The following is an 18,252-nucleotide window of genomic DNA, read 5'->3' on the forward strand; positions in this document are numbered from 1 at the left end:
GAATGTAGAGAAACAATGGATTGTCAGCTATGCAGCACACGTTGTGAATGTTGAGGATATGCAGATCGTCCTCCACGTGATTGACCTGTGATCTTTGAAGAATATTTCCCTGCTCTCTGCCCGATGCATGCTGGGAGAGAGTACTTCAAAGGGATTCTGCTCCACGCTGCCACTTTACTATTCTTGATGGCCTTCTTCGACATACAAAAGGCAACTGAACATCCCCTTGTGTATGGCGCCACCTAAAGGCTCTCGATTGACTCTGCAATGAGCTAAATGATCCGAAGAAGTTCATCTGCTCGTCACACATACGCTCATACACGGACAATGCTTTCAGACAACGGAGGGCATTGTGCAAGTAGGCACAACGGGTTTCTTCCATTTGATAAAAAGGTGTTGTTCTCCAAGAATCTATCTGATGGCGCAGAGGTTTTGGCATTGCACCTGCTTCACTGAGCAAACATAAACTACATCCTCTAGCTTGTATGTCTCTGGAATCATTCAATATGCATATGGCACAAACACTGATTTTATACAATAAAAGAAACAAACAAACTAAGCAGCCAGTGATTTCAAAAGAAGTTCTCCTCCGCTAAGGAGCAGGAGTTGAGCTCATGAAGGTGTGGGCCTCTGACAGGCCCCAGAGGTTGTCACTGATAACATCCAGTAGAAAAAGGACGGGAGGAAGAACAGAGAGAAGAAAGAGGTAAACCGAAGGAGAGGACATAATGGATAAAAACATCAGAGGGAAAGAAGCATAGATCTTAGCAATCACCAAGTTGCTGGGCTGGCTGTTACATAACACAACAGTGACATCACACATATCAGTCTATATGTCGGCCTGAGACCATTCCACGAGATTGAAGGGGTAACGTGCTCTGGCCAAAGGACAGCTTTCAGGAGGATCAGAAGCAACTGCTAATGGACGTGAGGGCTACGTGGAGATACTCGAAGACTTTGACAGACAGATATTGAGACCTACCATCCTGAGTGGTTTTGTTCATAGAGCCTCCTGACTGGCCCTCTTTGTCTTTATCTGACGCCGTCCTCTTCAGCGTGAGAGGAAGCACTGGGACCTTAGGAGATACGCCAACAATGTTTGGGGAATCTGAGCTCTCATCTGTCAGAAAGAAAATAGTGTCAGCTTATAACAAATATGGTCTCTTCTCACAGGAAGATCAGAAATGGAATCACTGCAGCAACAATCCTCTCAGTGTGGTAATCAGATCCAAGGCGTGTACCTAAGCTCTTGCTGGTGCTGCTGGTCCTTGGCTTCTGGAGGATGGTGGGTCGGGCAGCCAGGGCAGGCTTTGTTCCCTGTGGCACCGGAGGTTTGGGACTCACTGGCCCCCCAGAAGAACTCGAGGAGGAAGTAGCCCTGAGACGAGGGGCCCGGTCGGGCTTTGTCTCACCACGAGGAGGGCTTTTCTCTGGAGAACCAGTCGGAGGGTCCGATTTATTAATTGAGCCACTGGGAGACCGGCCTTCTAAAATGATGGGCTGGGGCTTGGCTGCAGGCACATGCGTAAAAATAAAAAATAAAGAATTTAAATACTGAAATAGAAATCATGCACACAATGATTGTTGTAGGTCTGCATGAGTCATTAACTATTACATTGAATTTCTGTCTTCTTCTTCTTGATCTCAAGAGAAAAAACTCTCACCTGTTGCATTGCTTTCAGGTCTGTCGGGGCTGGAAGACTAGAGGAGACACATGGAGAACATATTGTGTTACTATATACTGTACAATGGTGAAAATAGACATATTCTTCTTTTTTAACAACAAGAGTTTTTATTCTTCTATTTCTAAATGGTCACCAGTTAGTTACTGTATGCCCCGTATGTACAACCCCTCACAGCGCAGAGTGGAACGCTGCTATTTATTTGCTATGGAATTTTAGATGTTAAAATTGATCATGATTCTGAGAGACACTAGCACCTCATCCATGTTGACCTGAAAGCTGACGTAAAGGATCATGTCATATGGTAAAAAGCAACCAAAAAAGCAGGTAATTCGACCTCGAGTTGAATCATTTTTCCTCTTTGTAACTGCCTCGCAAGTTCCGGCACAACACAGATGGTGTAGGAGAGGGTATTCTGTTTCTATGTATGGGGGGCAATTCATCTTGTCCTGTGAAACTAAATTCAGACGACCTTTGCCACATGGCGGCGTCTCTCATCAGTACCTTATTTTCCCTTTTTATTGTATCTACTGTATTGCTTTTTGAAATCTCACACCACCTCACCTTGTGTGCTCTCCTCTCCTGCTTGGCCTTCATCTCTGCGAGGAGGCCGCTGCCCATCATTTGCATCCCTTGGTACCGCCTGCCTCCTTGAGGGCTGCCCCTGCCGTCCGAACACTCCCAGGGCTCGTCCATGGAGTCTGGCGTCCTCAGCTCATCCGAGCGGTCGGAGCTGCTGCTGTAGTCTGTTGGCTGGGAGCGGCTGGAGGCGTCTCTGCAGGACGGACAGGAATTATTAGGGAATCTTGGTCCGACAGGAGTGTGAAATCTGTTGTTCTATATCAGGAAAGTATTCTTCTGTACCTGGACCTTGGCTCATGGGCGGGGCTCTTTACTGCCCCCTTTGGTGAAGAAGGCTCCTCAGGGATGGAAGCCGGCGTTGAGGCTACAGTGGCTGAGGAGGATGTACCCGAAGCTGGATTGGTCGCCTGGTTTTTCTCGGATTTACCCGAACCTGGGGGAGTTGCCTGATTTTTTTCCGACTTATCCGATTTGTCTGATTTATCAGCTTTTTCGGATTTGGAGGAACGTTTGATGAGGTTAAGGAATCCTCCTTTACTCTTCTTCTTCTCTCCATCGTGAGAATCTGAACTCTTGGAACGTCTGAGAGGAGACCGAACGAGGGAAAAAATATATAAAATTAAAAAAAACATAAGAATGAAATATATATATACTATTAGGGGCAAGTACAGTTAATGGAAACAATATTCAGACAGTCACTCATGAGAAACATCTCAATGGAGCATTATCCTCACTTAGAGTCCATCCTGGTGACTTTTGTAGAGAAGAACTCGTCCACACCCTCGTCCACCCTTCCCATGAGGCCGTTCTGCTCCCCATCCTGAGATGGCGCACTGTTGATTTGCTAAAAGGGGAAGTTAAAGGATCTGGTACCATGTCCAGAAAGTAACGTGAAGAATCTATACGAAGCTGCTCAGCTTTACTCACAGGTATTTTGCTGGAATGCTTTTTCTTGTTCCGTCGCGGTCGCAGTTTGGTGAAGTGCTGCAGCTTTTTCTCCTCCTCAGATGGCAGCTCCACTATGCCCGCTGCGGTTCGGTGCTCCAGTTTGGGCAGGACCTGAGATGGAGTCGTTGGAGTTTGAGATGACGTTGAAGCATCTTCCACATGGATAGGGACGTCTTCCAGCGCCTTGTCCAGGTCAAACTCCATCTCTGTGGGTTAGACGGTCATTAGAAGGTGAGTTGTAGATATACAATGAATACTTCCACTCGTCATCAGGTAGGAATTATTTTAAGGACCAAATACAGAGTAATTAAAACCAGCCTAACTAACCCTAATCCATCCGATTTTTGTACTATCATGCAAACAAAGAAGAACTATTTGATTACAATACAGCTAAATGTCATGAAATATATACACAACATATTTTTAAAAGACTACTTACCAAAGGCACGAGACACTGGCCGAAGCATTCTGCTGTGGATACTCTTCCTCTTGGATTTAGGAGTCATCTAAAAGAGGCGAATGTGTGGTAATTGTTAACAAAATCTGAAAACTTCACTTCTATACCTCAAGAATAAATAGAGCTTTCAATTTGATAAGCCATGTTCCTCACAAATAAAATATCCTGGGTAAATTGTGGCTTTTGGATTCTGGTTCTAGTTTGGCTACATCCTATTTTATCTACACTCGATTTCATACTCATACGACCAGACATCATCCAATTGAATAAAAACATCTAAATATAATTATTAACCGAGGTTGTAATCCACTTTGATTGATACACAATATTTTTCTTTTGGTGGTTAAAATGTGTGCCATGAAGACAGTGAAAACTATTGCAAGATAAACGTCTGGATCTACATATGTTTAAACACATGTTGCATGTTTTATTGTGCTGTGAGCCACACTTACAAGGTGGTGATGACACACTGAGTGCATTGAGTGGAGAGAAGCAGTGCAATGTACAGCGGTGCACATAACTGGTACGCAGGTACACATGCGTGAAGATAATCAACAATGCGTAATGCCACTTGTGTTACTTCGCGCCTTTGCGTACTTGACCGATCTGATATTGATCGTCTCTACAGCAGCATGTCATTAAAACATGTCATTCTGTCTCTACGTGTCGCGATAACACTTCTCGGCTCTCTGTCTCGCTCGCAGCAGAGCTCCGATGCCGGCGTGTGCGCGCACATCAGGACGGGGCAAACAAAAAAAAGTCACTTGTGAAGCAGGCAGGCGCAGCGACGAGAGGAAGGAGGAGAAGAGTAGTACGAGATGAAAGTTAATTAAAAGGAGAGTATAGAGGGACAGTCAATAATTACTTACACTGGTGCAGCACAAAATCTCCATGGAGCAAAGGTAGAAGGAGAAGGAAGAACAGAGGAAAAGAAGATTGAAGAGGAAGAGAGGCAACACAGAGTAAAGCCTAGTGAAGACTTAGATGAGAAAGATAGCTGGTGTTCATGTTAAAGTAGAACAGAGGATACAAGATGAAGAGAAGGGTAAGACACCAGAGAAACAGAGCATGCAGCTTCCTGTTGACTGCTGCCTGCATTTACTGTACATCACAACTCACACACACGCATTATAACATCAACACTCTTCTTTTGAGAATCGACATGGAAATGTAGTAAAAAGCAATTATTCCAAAGTTTGAATAAATTTGAAACAGTGGTAGGTGATGAGGGAACAATAAGACTAAAATGTCTTTGGTAAATAAAGAGTTGCCAAGGTCTATTTGTCCAGTAGAGGGTAGTATTAAGCAAGTTGCAGTTGCTTGTATTCGTATTATACAACTAAATGCTACAGGTTGCATTTAAGTTATAAACATACATATATATATATATGGATGGGCTTAGATCACCCAGTCTTTGGATTACCACCCCTCCCCCCTTCCTACTTGTTGCAAGTCATGTCTAAGATGTATGTGCTTATGTGCTAAGGTGTTTTTTTCCTGCTCCCACACTGTACCCCTCTAGGGGCATAGTCGGGGGGTTGTTGTTTTTTTCTCGCCTTCTTCCCTCATGTTATGCTGTAATCTTTCATCCACCCTTTCTTGCAATTTCGATGCTTTTGTACCTGTACTCTAGCAAACGACAAATAAACCATCATCATATATAAACTGTATACAAAAATATATATATATATATATATATAAACTGTGAATTAATTTAAATAGCATGAAAAACACAAGGTGCTTAGATAATAATCCAAATCTACCATGCATGTCTCGAGATCCTCCAGCCTATCAGCCTCTACAAGCTCGGTCGATGCTCGTTTAGGAATCTTTTCCTCCGGGACGTCCAGATCCACAGACCCCTGCTGCACTAAGGGGCGACCTCGCCGCACCAGGTGGTCAGCCTGGGAGGAGAGGAAACCGGGAGCAGAGGACATATGGGGGCAAGAGGGAGAAGAGAAGATGTGGATGTAATTGGGTAGAATGGTAACCAAGAGAAAAGGTGGAATGTGAGGAATTGAAATAAAGAAAGAAAATGAGTTTTAGAGAGATTTACATAAGACACAGAAATTTAGAGGGCATATTAACAGCCATTGTTCATGAATCAATGCGCCACTTGAGCGCTTTGTTGTTTTACCAGAGTGAGTTGTGAGGTGGAGAGAGCTTCCAGAATCTCGTCAACAATGCGATCCGACAGGAAAGATGCGAGACTCAGCTTCACCTCACTGACACAGAGGGAGAAAGACGTGATGGTCAGGTAGCAAAGCAGGACAACAGAAACAAACGAGCTCAGAAAGATGTCAGGGATTCCCCGTGTAATCCAGAGTGACATATACATTATACCACTCAACACACACTCACCTGATCTTGTTGACGATGTCCACCCCCGACTGCTCCAGGAGGGTTTTGGTCACAAAGCTTTTGGGTACGACCATCTTAGCGGAGCTGGCCTTCATTAGCTCTGGACGAAGACTACTCCTCTTCATCACATGGGGACAAAGAGACTCTGCTGCATCCATCATCGACTCCAACAGAGTCTGGAAGGAGTGAGGACGACAGATAAATGTGTGTGTGTTCATACTGAGAGATTTGATTAAAGCGACTCCTGGCTGGCAAGAGACGTATTATAAGTATTTAAAAAAAATCTAAACTTGGTATAACCTTTTTAATTGTAAAACATTGTATATGTAGGTGCTTAGAGTTAAGCACGTTGCTAATTGTGCTCTATAAATAAATATAATTCGAAATAATTCGATTTAATGTTTTCTGCCTGTAGGTGGCGTCTTTTTTCTAGTTTTCACCGTATTCAGATCCTGTAAACCAAAAATATGAAACCATATACTTTGAACCCCTTGCCAGAATTCAATTTAAGGTCTTAGGCCAAAAGTAAAACATCACTTAATAATATTTTTTATTTCAAAGTGTACCTTATTCTGGTGGCTATAATTCATAGTTTAAAACTAACAGTGTTCTATCCTTGCTGGAGTAAAAGTTCTGAGCCCACCTGTAGTTGTTGGTCCATGACGTTAGTCACCTCCCCAGCCATAGACTCCAGTTTCTCCTGGATGGGTCCGACTGCCGAGCTGTTCACCTCCTCTCTGGCAGCTGACCCCAGGTGGTAGAGGTTCGGGAGCAGCTGGGGAGACAGAGAGGAGGACATGGGATGAATAAAGGAATCAGGAAGCTGGTCTCCCAATGAGCTTCTAGATCAAATCTTTTAATTCACACACACACACTACTGAGGTCCATGTGTATAATGTGCGTCAACTCACTGTTTTAGAGTTTCTGGCATCTTTGATGAGGTTCTCTGCAGCCCGGACGTCCTCCATGATGGCGTCTGTCTCAGAGTTCCTGAGAGAGTTCAGGTGGTCCTGCACCTTCACGCAAATCCTGTCAATCATCTGGAACACAAAAACGAAACAAAAATGTTTGTGTTGGATTTGTTACATGAATTGGGTTTTCTGAGTAGAGTTATAAGGATAAACACTTAATCTAGGGTTAAATGTTATATTATTGTCAGTACCTAATATCTACCTCTATCTGTGACGCTGATTACCCTAAACAGTAATAGCTAGTGGCTAGACACACCGGTAGATAAAACACAGTGTGGTCTTCACAGGATATACATGTGATATATTCAGAGGGAGAAGTGCAATCAGGACAAAATACTTAGTCCCGAACAAAATGAAACTTTTGTCAGTCATAAATGTAATACTTGTATTAAAGACGAGAACAATTTTAATCAAAAGTTAAGTTACATTTCTGAATTACATGTCCTATTTATTGTATTGTATACAGTCCTAACTACTCTAACAACAATTATAGATTAACTTTGGTCAAAAGCATACAGATTGAAGTAAATAAAGACTGAGTGTGTGTTGTTCAGTTCTGTTACACACCTGTTGTGTGGTTGTGGTTACGATACCCTGCTGCAGCCGATAGGCCTGTTCCTGAAGGTATTTCCTTGTTTCATGGTTCCTGTACAGATAACTCTCAATCTGGGGGGAAAACACAGGGTCACTGTCACGATAAACCAAAGTGATAATGACAAACAAGTCATTCAGTTTTGATTTTCAGATGATTGTTATCGTGTTTTCTACACGATAACAATCCTGTCACACTATTACGGGATTCCTGCCATACCTTTAGCAAGGCGTCCTCAGTTTTCTCAGGGCTGGCCTTCAGAGCCTGGCAGGCATCGATGATGGGGATGGGCATGAAACGAATGGTGAAGTTCCTGATGGACACAGCCAGAGGACATTATTATTCCACAGCTGGTTCACATTGCAGATCAAGGGAAAGAGGCAGAGGCATGACTTGGGATTTTTACACAGAAGGTTTATGGTATGTTAGTCTAAACATGAAGGAAAGTGATGCATTTGAATTCACACATAGTATAGTGCAATATGTTAAGGTTGTAATTTTACTCACTGTAGTACAACAGTAGACATTCAGAGAAATGCATCCACATGTGGTATTTCTTAATACAAATATTCACAACGTAAGGAGTCAATATGTGAACATTTTCATTTGGGATAACCTACAGTTTAAAAAAAAACATAACTTATACAGTAATTACAATTATGGTGCAATCAGTGTGATGCACACAGCATTACATGTAGCACTGCCTCTTGGCTCCTCTCTCATTGGTCTATTACCAAGCAATGCGGTGGCACCATTCGAGAGGTTACGGATCTTGAAATAGAGGTCACCACACAGTATTAATATTCACATTATGATGGAGATGAATCAATGACAGGAGGAAGAAATGAGGACAGGAGAATGAATAGCAGACGGCACAGAGAGATTAATATGAGGATGTTTGGAGGTCAATGAAAGGCAAGAATCAGAAGTTGATAGTTTTCAAAGGTGAACTGATTCATCTTTACTTAGATTTGAACTGCTTCATGATAAACAGACACAGCGATGCACCAGTCCCAGGCAACGTGGTCCCAAAACTAATAAAGATTTGACTTCTGTGCGAACCCGTCTGCTCTCTTCCCTCGTCCCTTGAACTCGCAGATCTGCTCTGATTATGAACATTGCCTACATACTCCTTCCATCACCACCCTTAATAAGCATTCCTCTAATGTTACAACCACAGACAAAATGCTGTCTTTATGTATGTAATGGTTGAAAAATATTCCTACAGTAACTTGTAATACCTTTCTCTAGTCACTTCAATAATACCCACAAAATACGCACATCTTTATGGAGCAGGAAATTGATTTGAGGTGGAAAAGAAGGCACACATACGCAAACCACTGCACTGCTGAGCAGAATATAGAACAGGAGCAAGAAAAAAAAGGAAATTGCTATTTCAACAATGTCATACAGATACTCAGAGGGGGAATAAATGAGATAGATGCGCTGCCGGGAGAATATGATAAACAGAGTGAGAGAGAAATAGATGGACGGATGCGTCCCCGAAACAAATTCTGTGAGATGCTTCAAGTCATTTCACACACAGAGAATATTGAACATTCAGACGGGAGAAAAACATTGTATTCAATCAGTCATTCCTTCTTTGTTGTTGTATTCCCTTTCTGGTTTCCTTCCTCTCGTCCTCTCTCCTGCTCTTCCTGTCTCAACACATCTCAAGGTGTCTGCCTGCTCAGCACACATGTACTGTAGGGCACCAGTGTGTGTAAACCGTTAGAATTAAGGTATACAAGTGCGATATAACATCCATAGGTTGACAATAGTTCATAATTATGTCATCAGCAGACAGTCATGTACACACACATGGACTCGGCATACACAGATACAGACTCCTTACTTCTCCAGAGCGGCTGCGACATCCTGAAGACCCTGAGGGCTGGTGTTGTTCCGGTCCCACATCACAGTCCTGCATAGAGAGACACACTGTGACACAGAGCGACGTAGCGGCTGGTGTGATCCCATCACAACATCTTCTTTAGTTATACTTATTCTTAATTAGGGCCGACAGTCATGTGACATAGCCGTTGAGCCCTGAATGTGTACTCACCTGAGTTTGGAGTTGATTTGTAGCGCTTTGGCCAACATCTTGGCTCCCATGTCTCCCATGGCGTTCCCACTGATGTCTAATCTGGTGAGCGAGGAGTTGCTGCCCAGGGCGTTCAGAACGATGGTCAGATCACTCTTCAGTCTGGAGTCTGCTAGAGATAGAGAGGTGAGGGGCTGGGGAGGGAAGACATCAGGGAGAAGGAAGTGTGTATGTGGGGTTTGAGGAGGAGGAGAAAAGAAAGGTTTTAAGAGAGGGTTAACGTTATGAGAACAGGGGATACTAATACTATCTGATGTGTTTGTGACTGTTAAAAAACAGGAACGTTCTTATTTAGCTTTCTCATTATGGGAACCTTTAAAAAGAGCTTTCTGGGCCCTTGCTGTATATCACTGTCAACTTTAGCAAATGTTATTGTAATTAATGAGAGCATTATTATTAATTTAAGCAGTGCCGGAGAGAGTTCCTGCCATATTATATTCATTGCCATAGGTGCTTGATTTCCCTGTGTCTTATTTTCATTTGGCTTAATTCTCACACTTCCTTTGAGAGCATGCAGTCGTGCATCGTCATCAGAGCTCACAGCAACTTTGTCATCATTACACAAGTGTCTGAAGCTTTTTGAAACCAACGATAACAGTAAAAAGCATACTTCTCTAATGTTTACAAAGCTTTCTGTTGCTGCCCAGGCTGGTGACTCAGAAGGGCAAACCTTAATTAAACATTTATCAGACGATCAAGTGGACCTGCAAGAGACTTTTACAAAATGTCAGAGGTATTATCATTTAAAGAGGGAACTGCACAGGACAAAATGAAAAATTCAGCACTGGATCAAGAGGATTTATTTGTGACATGAGTGATATGAGGGCTTACAAATGTCCAACAGCGCCCGTCTGTTCACCAGCTCTGAGCTGCTCTGTGACGCGCATCATTTACACAGCTGGAGAGTCCTGAGGCCATCTTCACGACACACTGAGGCAGGCTGCACTCACACCAAATGCAAATCAGGAGGTCTAAACTGGCTGAGTTAGAAGGAACTCCTAAAGATAAGAGCTGTGTCCTGTTCATGAATGTCCGTTTAATAAAGAGCTGCGTTCATGTTGATACTTATTTATTCTGCAGTGAGTGTGCAGCATTAAATCAATACAGTCCGCAATCGCTTAGTGGGGTGGAAGGTGCAGCTCTAACTGGTTCCTCTTTAAAGAAGCTGTTCGTGGGAGCTTTAATTGTGAGAGTGATATCAATGTTCTCTGACTCAGAATACAGTTTGTGTATATTGGGTTCATTTGCAGCCTGGAGCTAAGTCACACACGTGGATATGTTACAATTATTGTGTATACGCTACTGTTTCTGTGGGTGAGTTCTGAGTGTGAGTGAGTATGTATGTACTGTATTTATGTGTGTGTGTGTGTGTGTATATATGTATGTATGTAGAAAGAGGCAGGAAAGAATAGATTTCCTGGCAGGGATAGAAATCATCAGTATTTTCTTTTTATATTTTGTCAGCAGTTACCCTCATTTTGTTTAAGGTCTTATTCCATTGCCTAGTTGCCCAGTCAGCTGTCCTATCTCACCTAATGAACATGACCCTCCACCTTTAACCTCTGCATATCACTTTTTCAATTCCAGCCCATTAAGTTCCCTCCCGTACTCTCCGTCTATCCTTCCTGCACAGCCAGATAACCAGCATATTCCACACACACACACACACACACACACACACACACACACACACACACACACACACACACACACACACACACACACACACACACACACACACACACACACACACACACACACACACACACACACACACACACACACACACACACACACACACACCTAACTCTATGCACTTGATACTTGAACAAGTTTTAATATTTGAGTACAGCTCTCATAAACCACATGGTTTCAATTTAATGTGATATTTAATTTATCACTAGGATGATTATATTCACACCACCCTCCGATGCAGAGATCAGAGGTCATGTGGAGCGCAGCTGGTGGAGATTCAGTGATATGCTGGCTGATACAGGACTAGAAACTGTGGCATCTGTTCGGAGGACGTTCTCCGTCACCATGTATCTACCGTCCCTCACAAACAGCAGATAAGGAAATGAAAAACTCACCGACTCCTCTTCCTGAATCATATGGACCAGGCTGTCCAACACTGGAGCAAGGTTTCTACGTCAGAAAGAAGGCATGGAATAAAATGAGGCAAAAAGAAAGCAAAAGATTGTTATCTCTGCTCATCGCAGAGATTGAGAACTGCACAGCATCCATTTTTCTATTTACTCAAGTATAGAACAATCCACAAAATCCACTGTTTTTAGATTATTCTGTACAATTCCATCTTGAATGCAACATTTTGTAGTCGGGCTGCACCCTCTTCGTGGATTAGTCTTTTTTATGCTTTTTCCATACTGAATGGCTTACTTCTAAGAAACGTACACTACCGTTCAAAAGTTTGGGATCACTTAGAAATGACTTTATTTTTCAAAGAAAAGCACTGTTTTTTCAATAAAGATAACATTAAATTAATCAGAAATACACTCTCTACATTGTTAATGTGGTAAATGACTATTCTAGGTGGAAGTGTCTGGTTTCTAATGAAATATCTCCATAGGTGTATAGAGGCCCTTTTACAGCAACTATTACTCCAGTGTTCTAATGGTACATTGTGTTTGCTCATTGCCTGAGAAGACTAATGTCTGATTAGAAAACCCGTGCAATTATGTTAGCACAGCTGAAAACAGTTATGCTGGTGATATAAGCTATACAACTGGCCTTCCTTTGAGCTTGAAGTTTGTAGAACAAAATTAATATTTCAAATATTAATCATTATTTCTAACCTAGTCAATGTCTTGACTATATTTTATATTCATTTGATAAATAAAAGTGTGATTTTTCATGGAAGACACGAAATTGTCTGGGTGATCCCAAACTTTTGAACGGTAGTGTATGTGCACATCTCTGGTAAACAAGGTGCTTTATGTTTATACGTATATGTTAATTAAATCAACAATGATTACTCAACAACATCTTCCGAGTGTTAGTCCATTAAGAAAGACATACTTTTATTGTCATATTACATATAGTTATATACATATATGAAATGTATTCTCTGCATTAAACCCATCCTTAGTTATTAAGGAGCAGTGGGCTGCAGTGAAGCGCCCGGGGAGCAACTGGGGGTTCAGTGCTTTGCTCAAGGACACTTCGACATGCAACTAATGGGGAGAGCGGGGAGGATGACCACTCTCCCCACTGAGATTAGCCGCCCCATTAAGAATGTATTTGGTCATGGACGGACCTACTTTGTAGATCTCTGGTCTTCTTGACCATCTCACTATGTACAGTGAATCGTCTGAGCATGTCAGAGAGACTTCCTGGCTATGCGGCATTCGGAACATCAAACCTTGCTGACTATTTGAAGTTGGTTTGTAGACGGCTTCTGACAGAGCAGTCTTTGGTCATCCACCACAGACCAAGCTAAGACCCAGTAAGCCACAACCCAACCCAACCCAGGCCTAACCACTGCGGTTTCTCCCACAGCCCGTACTGTACACGTCAGCTGTTCTTACTTGGACTTGATGTTGTTGAAGTTCTTGCCCAGAGACAGGTGTCTGATGGATCGGTTCTTGGCTAACCACACCAACAGAGTGGATAGGTCAGTGTCCAGGCCTGGAGGCAGAGGAACAGGTTAGAGACGATAAGGTTGACTGGTCTTAATTGATTTTGGGAGCTGCATCCTGAGGACTTATTATTAGCATGAGGTTGGAATTGAAAGTAAATATGTGGCACAACATGCGGGGAAGCTGCCACCTCACCGTTGTCAGAGATGTCCAGGCTGGAGATGTTAGGGATCTCTGCAATACAACCTTCAAGGATCTGAGAGCCTCCTGACCGCAACTGGGAAGACAGGAAGGCAAATATTAAACACACACACACACACGCACACAAATACACACAAACAGTATGTGTGGCCTGTTCATCTAATGACAGAACAGCTAGCTTTGAAGCTTTGAATATGCAACCCCCTAATTGCCTGCTGACGACTACAATGAGACCGTTTTTTAGAGACTCCTGCCCCATGAATGCAGAAGTTTGTACACATTCAACAGTGTGAGATTTAAGTGATGTATGAAGTGTGCATTATGAACCTGTGTAACGCTGTGAAAACAACAAAGCAAGTGGTGTCATACAAAAAAAATCTTTGTACGATTGTTGGTGAAACAGACAATTAATAATGGACATGCAGGATAAACTAATGTGGTGGAGCTTGTGGCTTTAACATAAAACACAGATCATCCAGAATAATAATATGGACCCCGAGAAGAATCAGCATGAAATGAAGCAGCGGCCAAAACAGACATGTAACTAGAACGGGCACTCGGTAGAGCGCATACCTTCGCATATCACAAGATTGGGCATTGAATTATGAACATTTTGGCATTAGTTGCATGCCAATTCGACAAAAATGTATCGTGCTATGGTAAAAAAAAGATTTTGACCTTTCCATGACCTTGACCTTTGACCCGATTGATCCCAAAATCTAATCAAATGGTCCCCGGATAATAACCAATCATCCCACCAAATTCCATGTGATTCAAGAAGATTTGACCTGTTCATGACCTTTGACCTTGACCTTTGACCCAATCGATCCCAAAATCTAATCAACTGGTCCCCGGATAATAAACAATCATCCCACCAAATTTCATGCGATTCGGTTCAATACTTTTTGAGTTCTGCGAAAGATTTTGACCTGTTCATGACCTTTGACCTTGACCTTTGACCCAATCGATCCCAAAATCTAATCAACTGGTCCCCGGATAATAAACAATCATCCCACCAAATTTCATGTGATTCGGTTCAATACTTTGAGTTTTGCGAATAACACGCATACAAATAAATAAATAAATAAATACACGGCGATCAAAACATAACCTTCTGGCATTTTCAATGCGAAGGGAATGAAAATGAGGAGGATGGAGATGTTAATTATTTAGAGGGAGCACATGTGTACTTACACAATGGCAAAGCTTAGGGGGAGAGAATTGCATGTCAGAGCCATGCCAATTACCAGCAACAAAACACACAGATGCCTAATGGTCGTACCTCTGCTCCCACAAGTGATGCACACGTTTGACAAACACACTCAACAGGAGTCGCACACACAGGCCTTATCTCGCATGCTGTCAGCCCACTCAAAGCACAGTTTTGGGCTGCCTCCACCAAACGGCTCATTAAGACCTTTTGAAAAAGAAAAAGGCCAAACGCATCACTTCCCCCGCAGCTTCGGTTTGGGAAGATTTCTATGGGAATCTGGAATTGGATTTCCTGTGTAATTTGTATTCATGTGTTATCTTTAGCATTCCCATTGAATCTGCAGCAAGTGGTGTTTTTCTGTTGGAGCAGGGGAGGAGATGAAGGCGACGAGCTGGTGTGTGTGTGTGGGTGAGAGATGTGATGAAACAATTAGGGATGGAAACTAAAAAAACCTTACCCCCCCGCCCCCCCCCAACCCTCCTGCTCATCTTTCCCCCTCCAACCCCTGCCTGCTGTCTGCCAAGTATTCCATTATACAGCCTCTTAACAGTGACACTGGCCCGTCGAATGGGTTTAGAGTGGATCCCAAAAGGCTGATTGCAGTGGATGAGTGTTACCTCCAAACTATTAAAAACCACACTCTCCAAACTTTCACTCACAAAGGCACTTACCCAAATATTGCTAATACAAGTGTTACGTCCCTTGACTGAGAGGGCCCTCTTTCAGGAAGAGGGTGGAGCTATCTAATTCAGGTCTGGTACGCCTGGAGCAGCACCACCTGAGAGGGATCACCTAATCAGTGGGCGGGACATATATACACCCTGACTAAGTGTTTCTCGCTCTCTCCCTTCACCTCTGAGCTTGACTATTCTGTGACCTAGTGCCTAAGTGTTGGCCACCATTTGTGTGTATTTTCAAGTCAAGCTTGTAGGGGTTCTCTGCCATTTTTGTTATGTCTGTTTTCTCCTGTTTTGTGGTCAGACAGGGAGCTCAGTATTGTTTTTCCTTTATTCTATGGTAGGTCAGTGGTATCTTTTGATTTCTAGTTAGCATCGGGGTTTTGTTTGTTGTGTTGACCTTGGAGACCCTGACGCCTTTTTTCTTTTGCTTCTGTGTTATTCTACCCTTGGTTAAACCTTAACTCTGTGAAATAAATATTCCTTATTTGCTCAAGTATTTAACTTTATTGTTTGCCTCCTTTGTTTCCCCCTTCGCTGTATCCCTTATTATTTGTATGTTGCGGCCTATGCATCCCTAGTTAACCGAGAGGCCGTAACACAAGACACAGAAAGAATAAAGGAATACAATCAAGAACACACAAGCAGTGCCCCGTGAAGATCCACTGGTCGCAGTCTTTTGATTACTCAGGCATTCACTGTATCTTGCAGCAGTTCACTTTTTTTTGCTGCAATTGCTCTAGAAAGATCGCTGTCGTCACTCCATTTGGTGATCAAATTAAAACACTTTTGTGTCTACTGAATGTTAGGGGTCAGCGGTCACATTGAGATTTGGTTTTAGCACAGCCACGACGGGAATGATCACTCACGAGCCACGTGAAATTCACAGAAAGATCTAAATGATACCTTGGCTTGAAATGAAATGATTTATTGATTTAAGGCCCCAGTGCCTGTACTCTGTGCAATGACAATGAAGTTGAAGTTGAATCTGATGATGTCGGTCTTACCTCACAGCAGCTGAGATCGAGGGACACGTCCTTTAGATTGACGTTACTGGCCAGGCCCAGCAGGAGAGCTCTAAAAAAATATCAATGTAAGCGGTTCAAATCATTATACATGTAAAGGTATTAAGAGATAGAATTTGAAAATGTTTCGTCTAGTTACTAAATGTTAGTCGACTGCTCATTGTTTGTCAATCCAGGGTTTCATAAGTGTGTTATATTTTTATACACTACGTTCAATTTGTTCCCGTTTGTGAGCATAATTGTATTTTTGCCACCATCATTAGCCAAACTTTAGGGGGAGTTTCCCAGTTAGTTCTAATAAAGCTTCAGACAAGTTTATTCTTACTGTGCCTACAAGTGTAAAAATGCACCTGTTTAAATGAGGATACATGTGATAAAAGGAGGAACAACATGTACAGGCGCAGAGAACGTGTCTCTGACACACGACATGTGAATGAATGCTTCTCTCACTTGACGGCCTCTGGTGGCAGCTTGGTTCCCGACACGTTGATGGAGCTCAGACACATGGCGCTGCTGAAGAAGTGCTTAAAGGATGGAGGCACCTCTTTGCCTTTCCTACAGAAACAAAAAGGAGGAAATAAGATAAAGCAAGAGAGAAACACCAATGACGATAACATATCAACGACCTTTCAGACAACTTTAAGCCTTTTGATCCAACACCAGAAAAGACTCGATGATGACATGAGATTCAGCCAAACAATAGGTTTGTATTACTCTTACGATGTCCAAAAAGCCTGTGACACATTTTTGTTTTTATCTGCTGTTCGATAAACTTTCTAACTCAACAAAATAACAAAATAAAGTCTTCAGAGAGAATTTTCACAAAGAAGAATCACTCAAGCCACATGTACTTTAAAAACTGTCCCCACTGCTGCCACTGTGTCGCATACTCAATTCCCCTTCTTTCCATACTCTGTTCTCTACTCCCCTAACCTCCTCCCTCCTCCCTCCCCCCCCCCCCCCCCATCATCTGCCCCTCTCTCTCTTGATGAAGTCCTCAACTCCCTAGAGGCACACTGGAAAGAGAGATAATAATTGGAAGGAAGAAAACTCCACCCACCACCCATCTGTTACACACAAGATCTGCACACACACACACACGAACCCCCCCTCCCCCCACACACACACACACAATCTGTAATGGCACTGTGTCACCAGCAGGTGTCTCACACACACCAACATACAGACACAAGCTTGGTAAAAGGAACCACTGTAGCAAGTCTGTCATGTAAAGTCAACTTAGCCTTTCAGGGCCAAAAGTCCCTTTGAAGTCGACACACACGATGTGCGTGTACTATCTCTACAGAGAAGCTTGAGTGGTGTTAGGGGTACATGTAGTGAGCACATAGTGGATGACAACTTACAGGAGATACAACTCAACACATTTAAACCCTGCTTTTACAAAAGGTTGCATGGGTAGTTAAGCATAACTAGAAACTGTATCTCAGCTGTGATGGTATTTTGGAAATCTTTCAAATGCACTCTTGATCATCAAACGTGTCTCAAGCTACAGCATCAAGCTAATTTAGTCCAACGCGAGTGTTTTTCTTACCTGTGAGGGAAGACGCTCTTCGACACATTAAGAACAGAGAGGTGTTCGACGGAGCCTCGCAGCAGAGCTGAGCAAACCTGAAGAACACACTCAATGTATTACCATTACATATGAGCTGTATACACATGTATCAGGGTCTGTTTAATGTGTTATGCTTTATTTGTAAAAAGTGAAGAAAGCATTCGTTCGTCTTATGTATATTTATATTTGGCTGTTCGTGTACGGGAGGGAGACAGAATATGATTTAGGAGCTGGTCAATAGGCTGGCAGCTGGCTACATCTTTGACTAAT

At 42.7% G+C, this 18,252-nt stretch overlaps 1 protein-coding gene across 2 annotated transcripts in view; it reads right to left on the reverse strand.

Annotated features, from left to right (window-relative positions):
• Nucleotides 1–18,252, reverse strand: part of LOC130213356 (F-actin-uncapping protein LRRC16A-like) — a 59,297-nt gene that overhangs the window by 3,739 nt on the left and 37,306 nt on the right. The window contains exons 15-38 of one of the 2 annotated variants that reach the window (XM_056444908.1): nucleotides 17,962–18,038; nucleotides 16,860–16,964; nucleotides 16,392–16,461; nucleotides 13,489–13,570; nucleotides 13,243–13,342; nucleotides 11,788–11,842; nucleotides 9,659–9,831; nucleotides 9,449–9,517; nucleotides 7,813–7,906; nucleotides 7,569–7,667; nucleotides 6,942–7,070; nucleotides 6,674–6,805; nucleotides 6,031–6,206; nucleotides 5,807–5,894; nucleotides 5,433–5,573; nucleotides 4,539–4,556; nucleotides 3,652–3,718; nucleotides 3,192–3,418; nucleotides 2,999–3,108; nucleotides 2,547–2,846; nucleotides 2,247–2,457; nucleotides 1,665–1,701; nucleotides 1,242–1,511; nucleotides 983–1,120 (exon numbers count right to left, since the gene is read on the reverse strand). In XM_056444908.1, the coding sequence (XP_056300883.1) occupies nucleotides 983–1,120; nucleotides 1,242–1,511; nucleotides 1,665–1,701; nucleotides 2,247–2,457; nucleotides 2,547–2,846; nucleotides 2,999–3,108; nucleotides 3,192–3,418; nucleotides 3,652–3,718; nucleotides 4,539–4,556; nucleotides 5,433–5,573; nucleotides 5,807–5,894; nucleotides 6,031–6,206; nucleotides 6,674–6,805; nucleotides 6,942–7,070; nucleotides 7,569–7,667; nucleotides 7,813–7,906; nucleotides 9,449–9,517; nucleotides 9,659–9,831; nucleotides 11,788–11,842; nucleotides 13,243–13,342; nucleotides 13,489–13,570; nucleotides 16,392–16,461; nucleotides 16,860–16,964; nucleotides 17,962–18,038 (2,968 nt within the window). The remainder of the gene's footprint in view (nucleotides 1–982; nucleotides 1,121–1,241; nucleotides 1,512–1,664; nucleotides 1,702–2,246; nucleotides 2,458–2,546; nucleotides 2,847–2,998; nucleotides 3,109–3,191; nucleotides 3,419–3,651; nucleotides 3,719–4,538; nucleotides 4,557–5,432; nucleotides 5,574–5,806; nucleotides 5,895–6,030; nucleotides 6,207–6,673; nucleotides 6,806–6,941; nucleotides 7,071–7,568; nucleotides 7,668–7,812; nucleotides 7,907–9,448; nucleotides 9,518–9,658; nucleotides 9,832–11,787; nucleotides 11,843–13,242; nucleotides 13,343–13,488; nucleotides 13,571–16,391; nucleotides 16,462–16,859; nucleotides 16,965–17,961; nucleotides 18,039–18,252) is intronic. The other variant, XM_056444909.1, reaches the window with a different exon arrangement.

The sequence above is a fragment of the Pseudoliparis swirei genome, chromosome 22 (assembly GCF_029220125.1).
Source record: "Pseudoliparis swirei isolate HS2019 ecotype Mariana Trench chromosome 22, NWPU_hadal_v1, whole genome shotgun sequence".
Classification (NCBI taxonomy): Eukaryota; Metazoa; Chordata; class Actinopteri; order Perciformes; family Liparidae; genus Pseudoliparis; species Pseudoliparis swirei.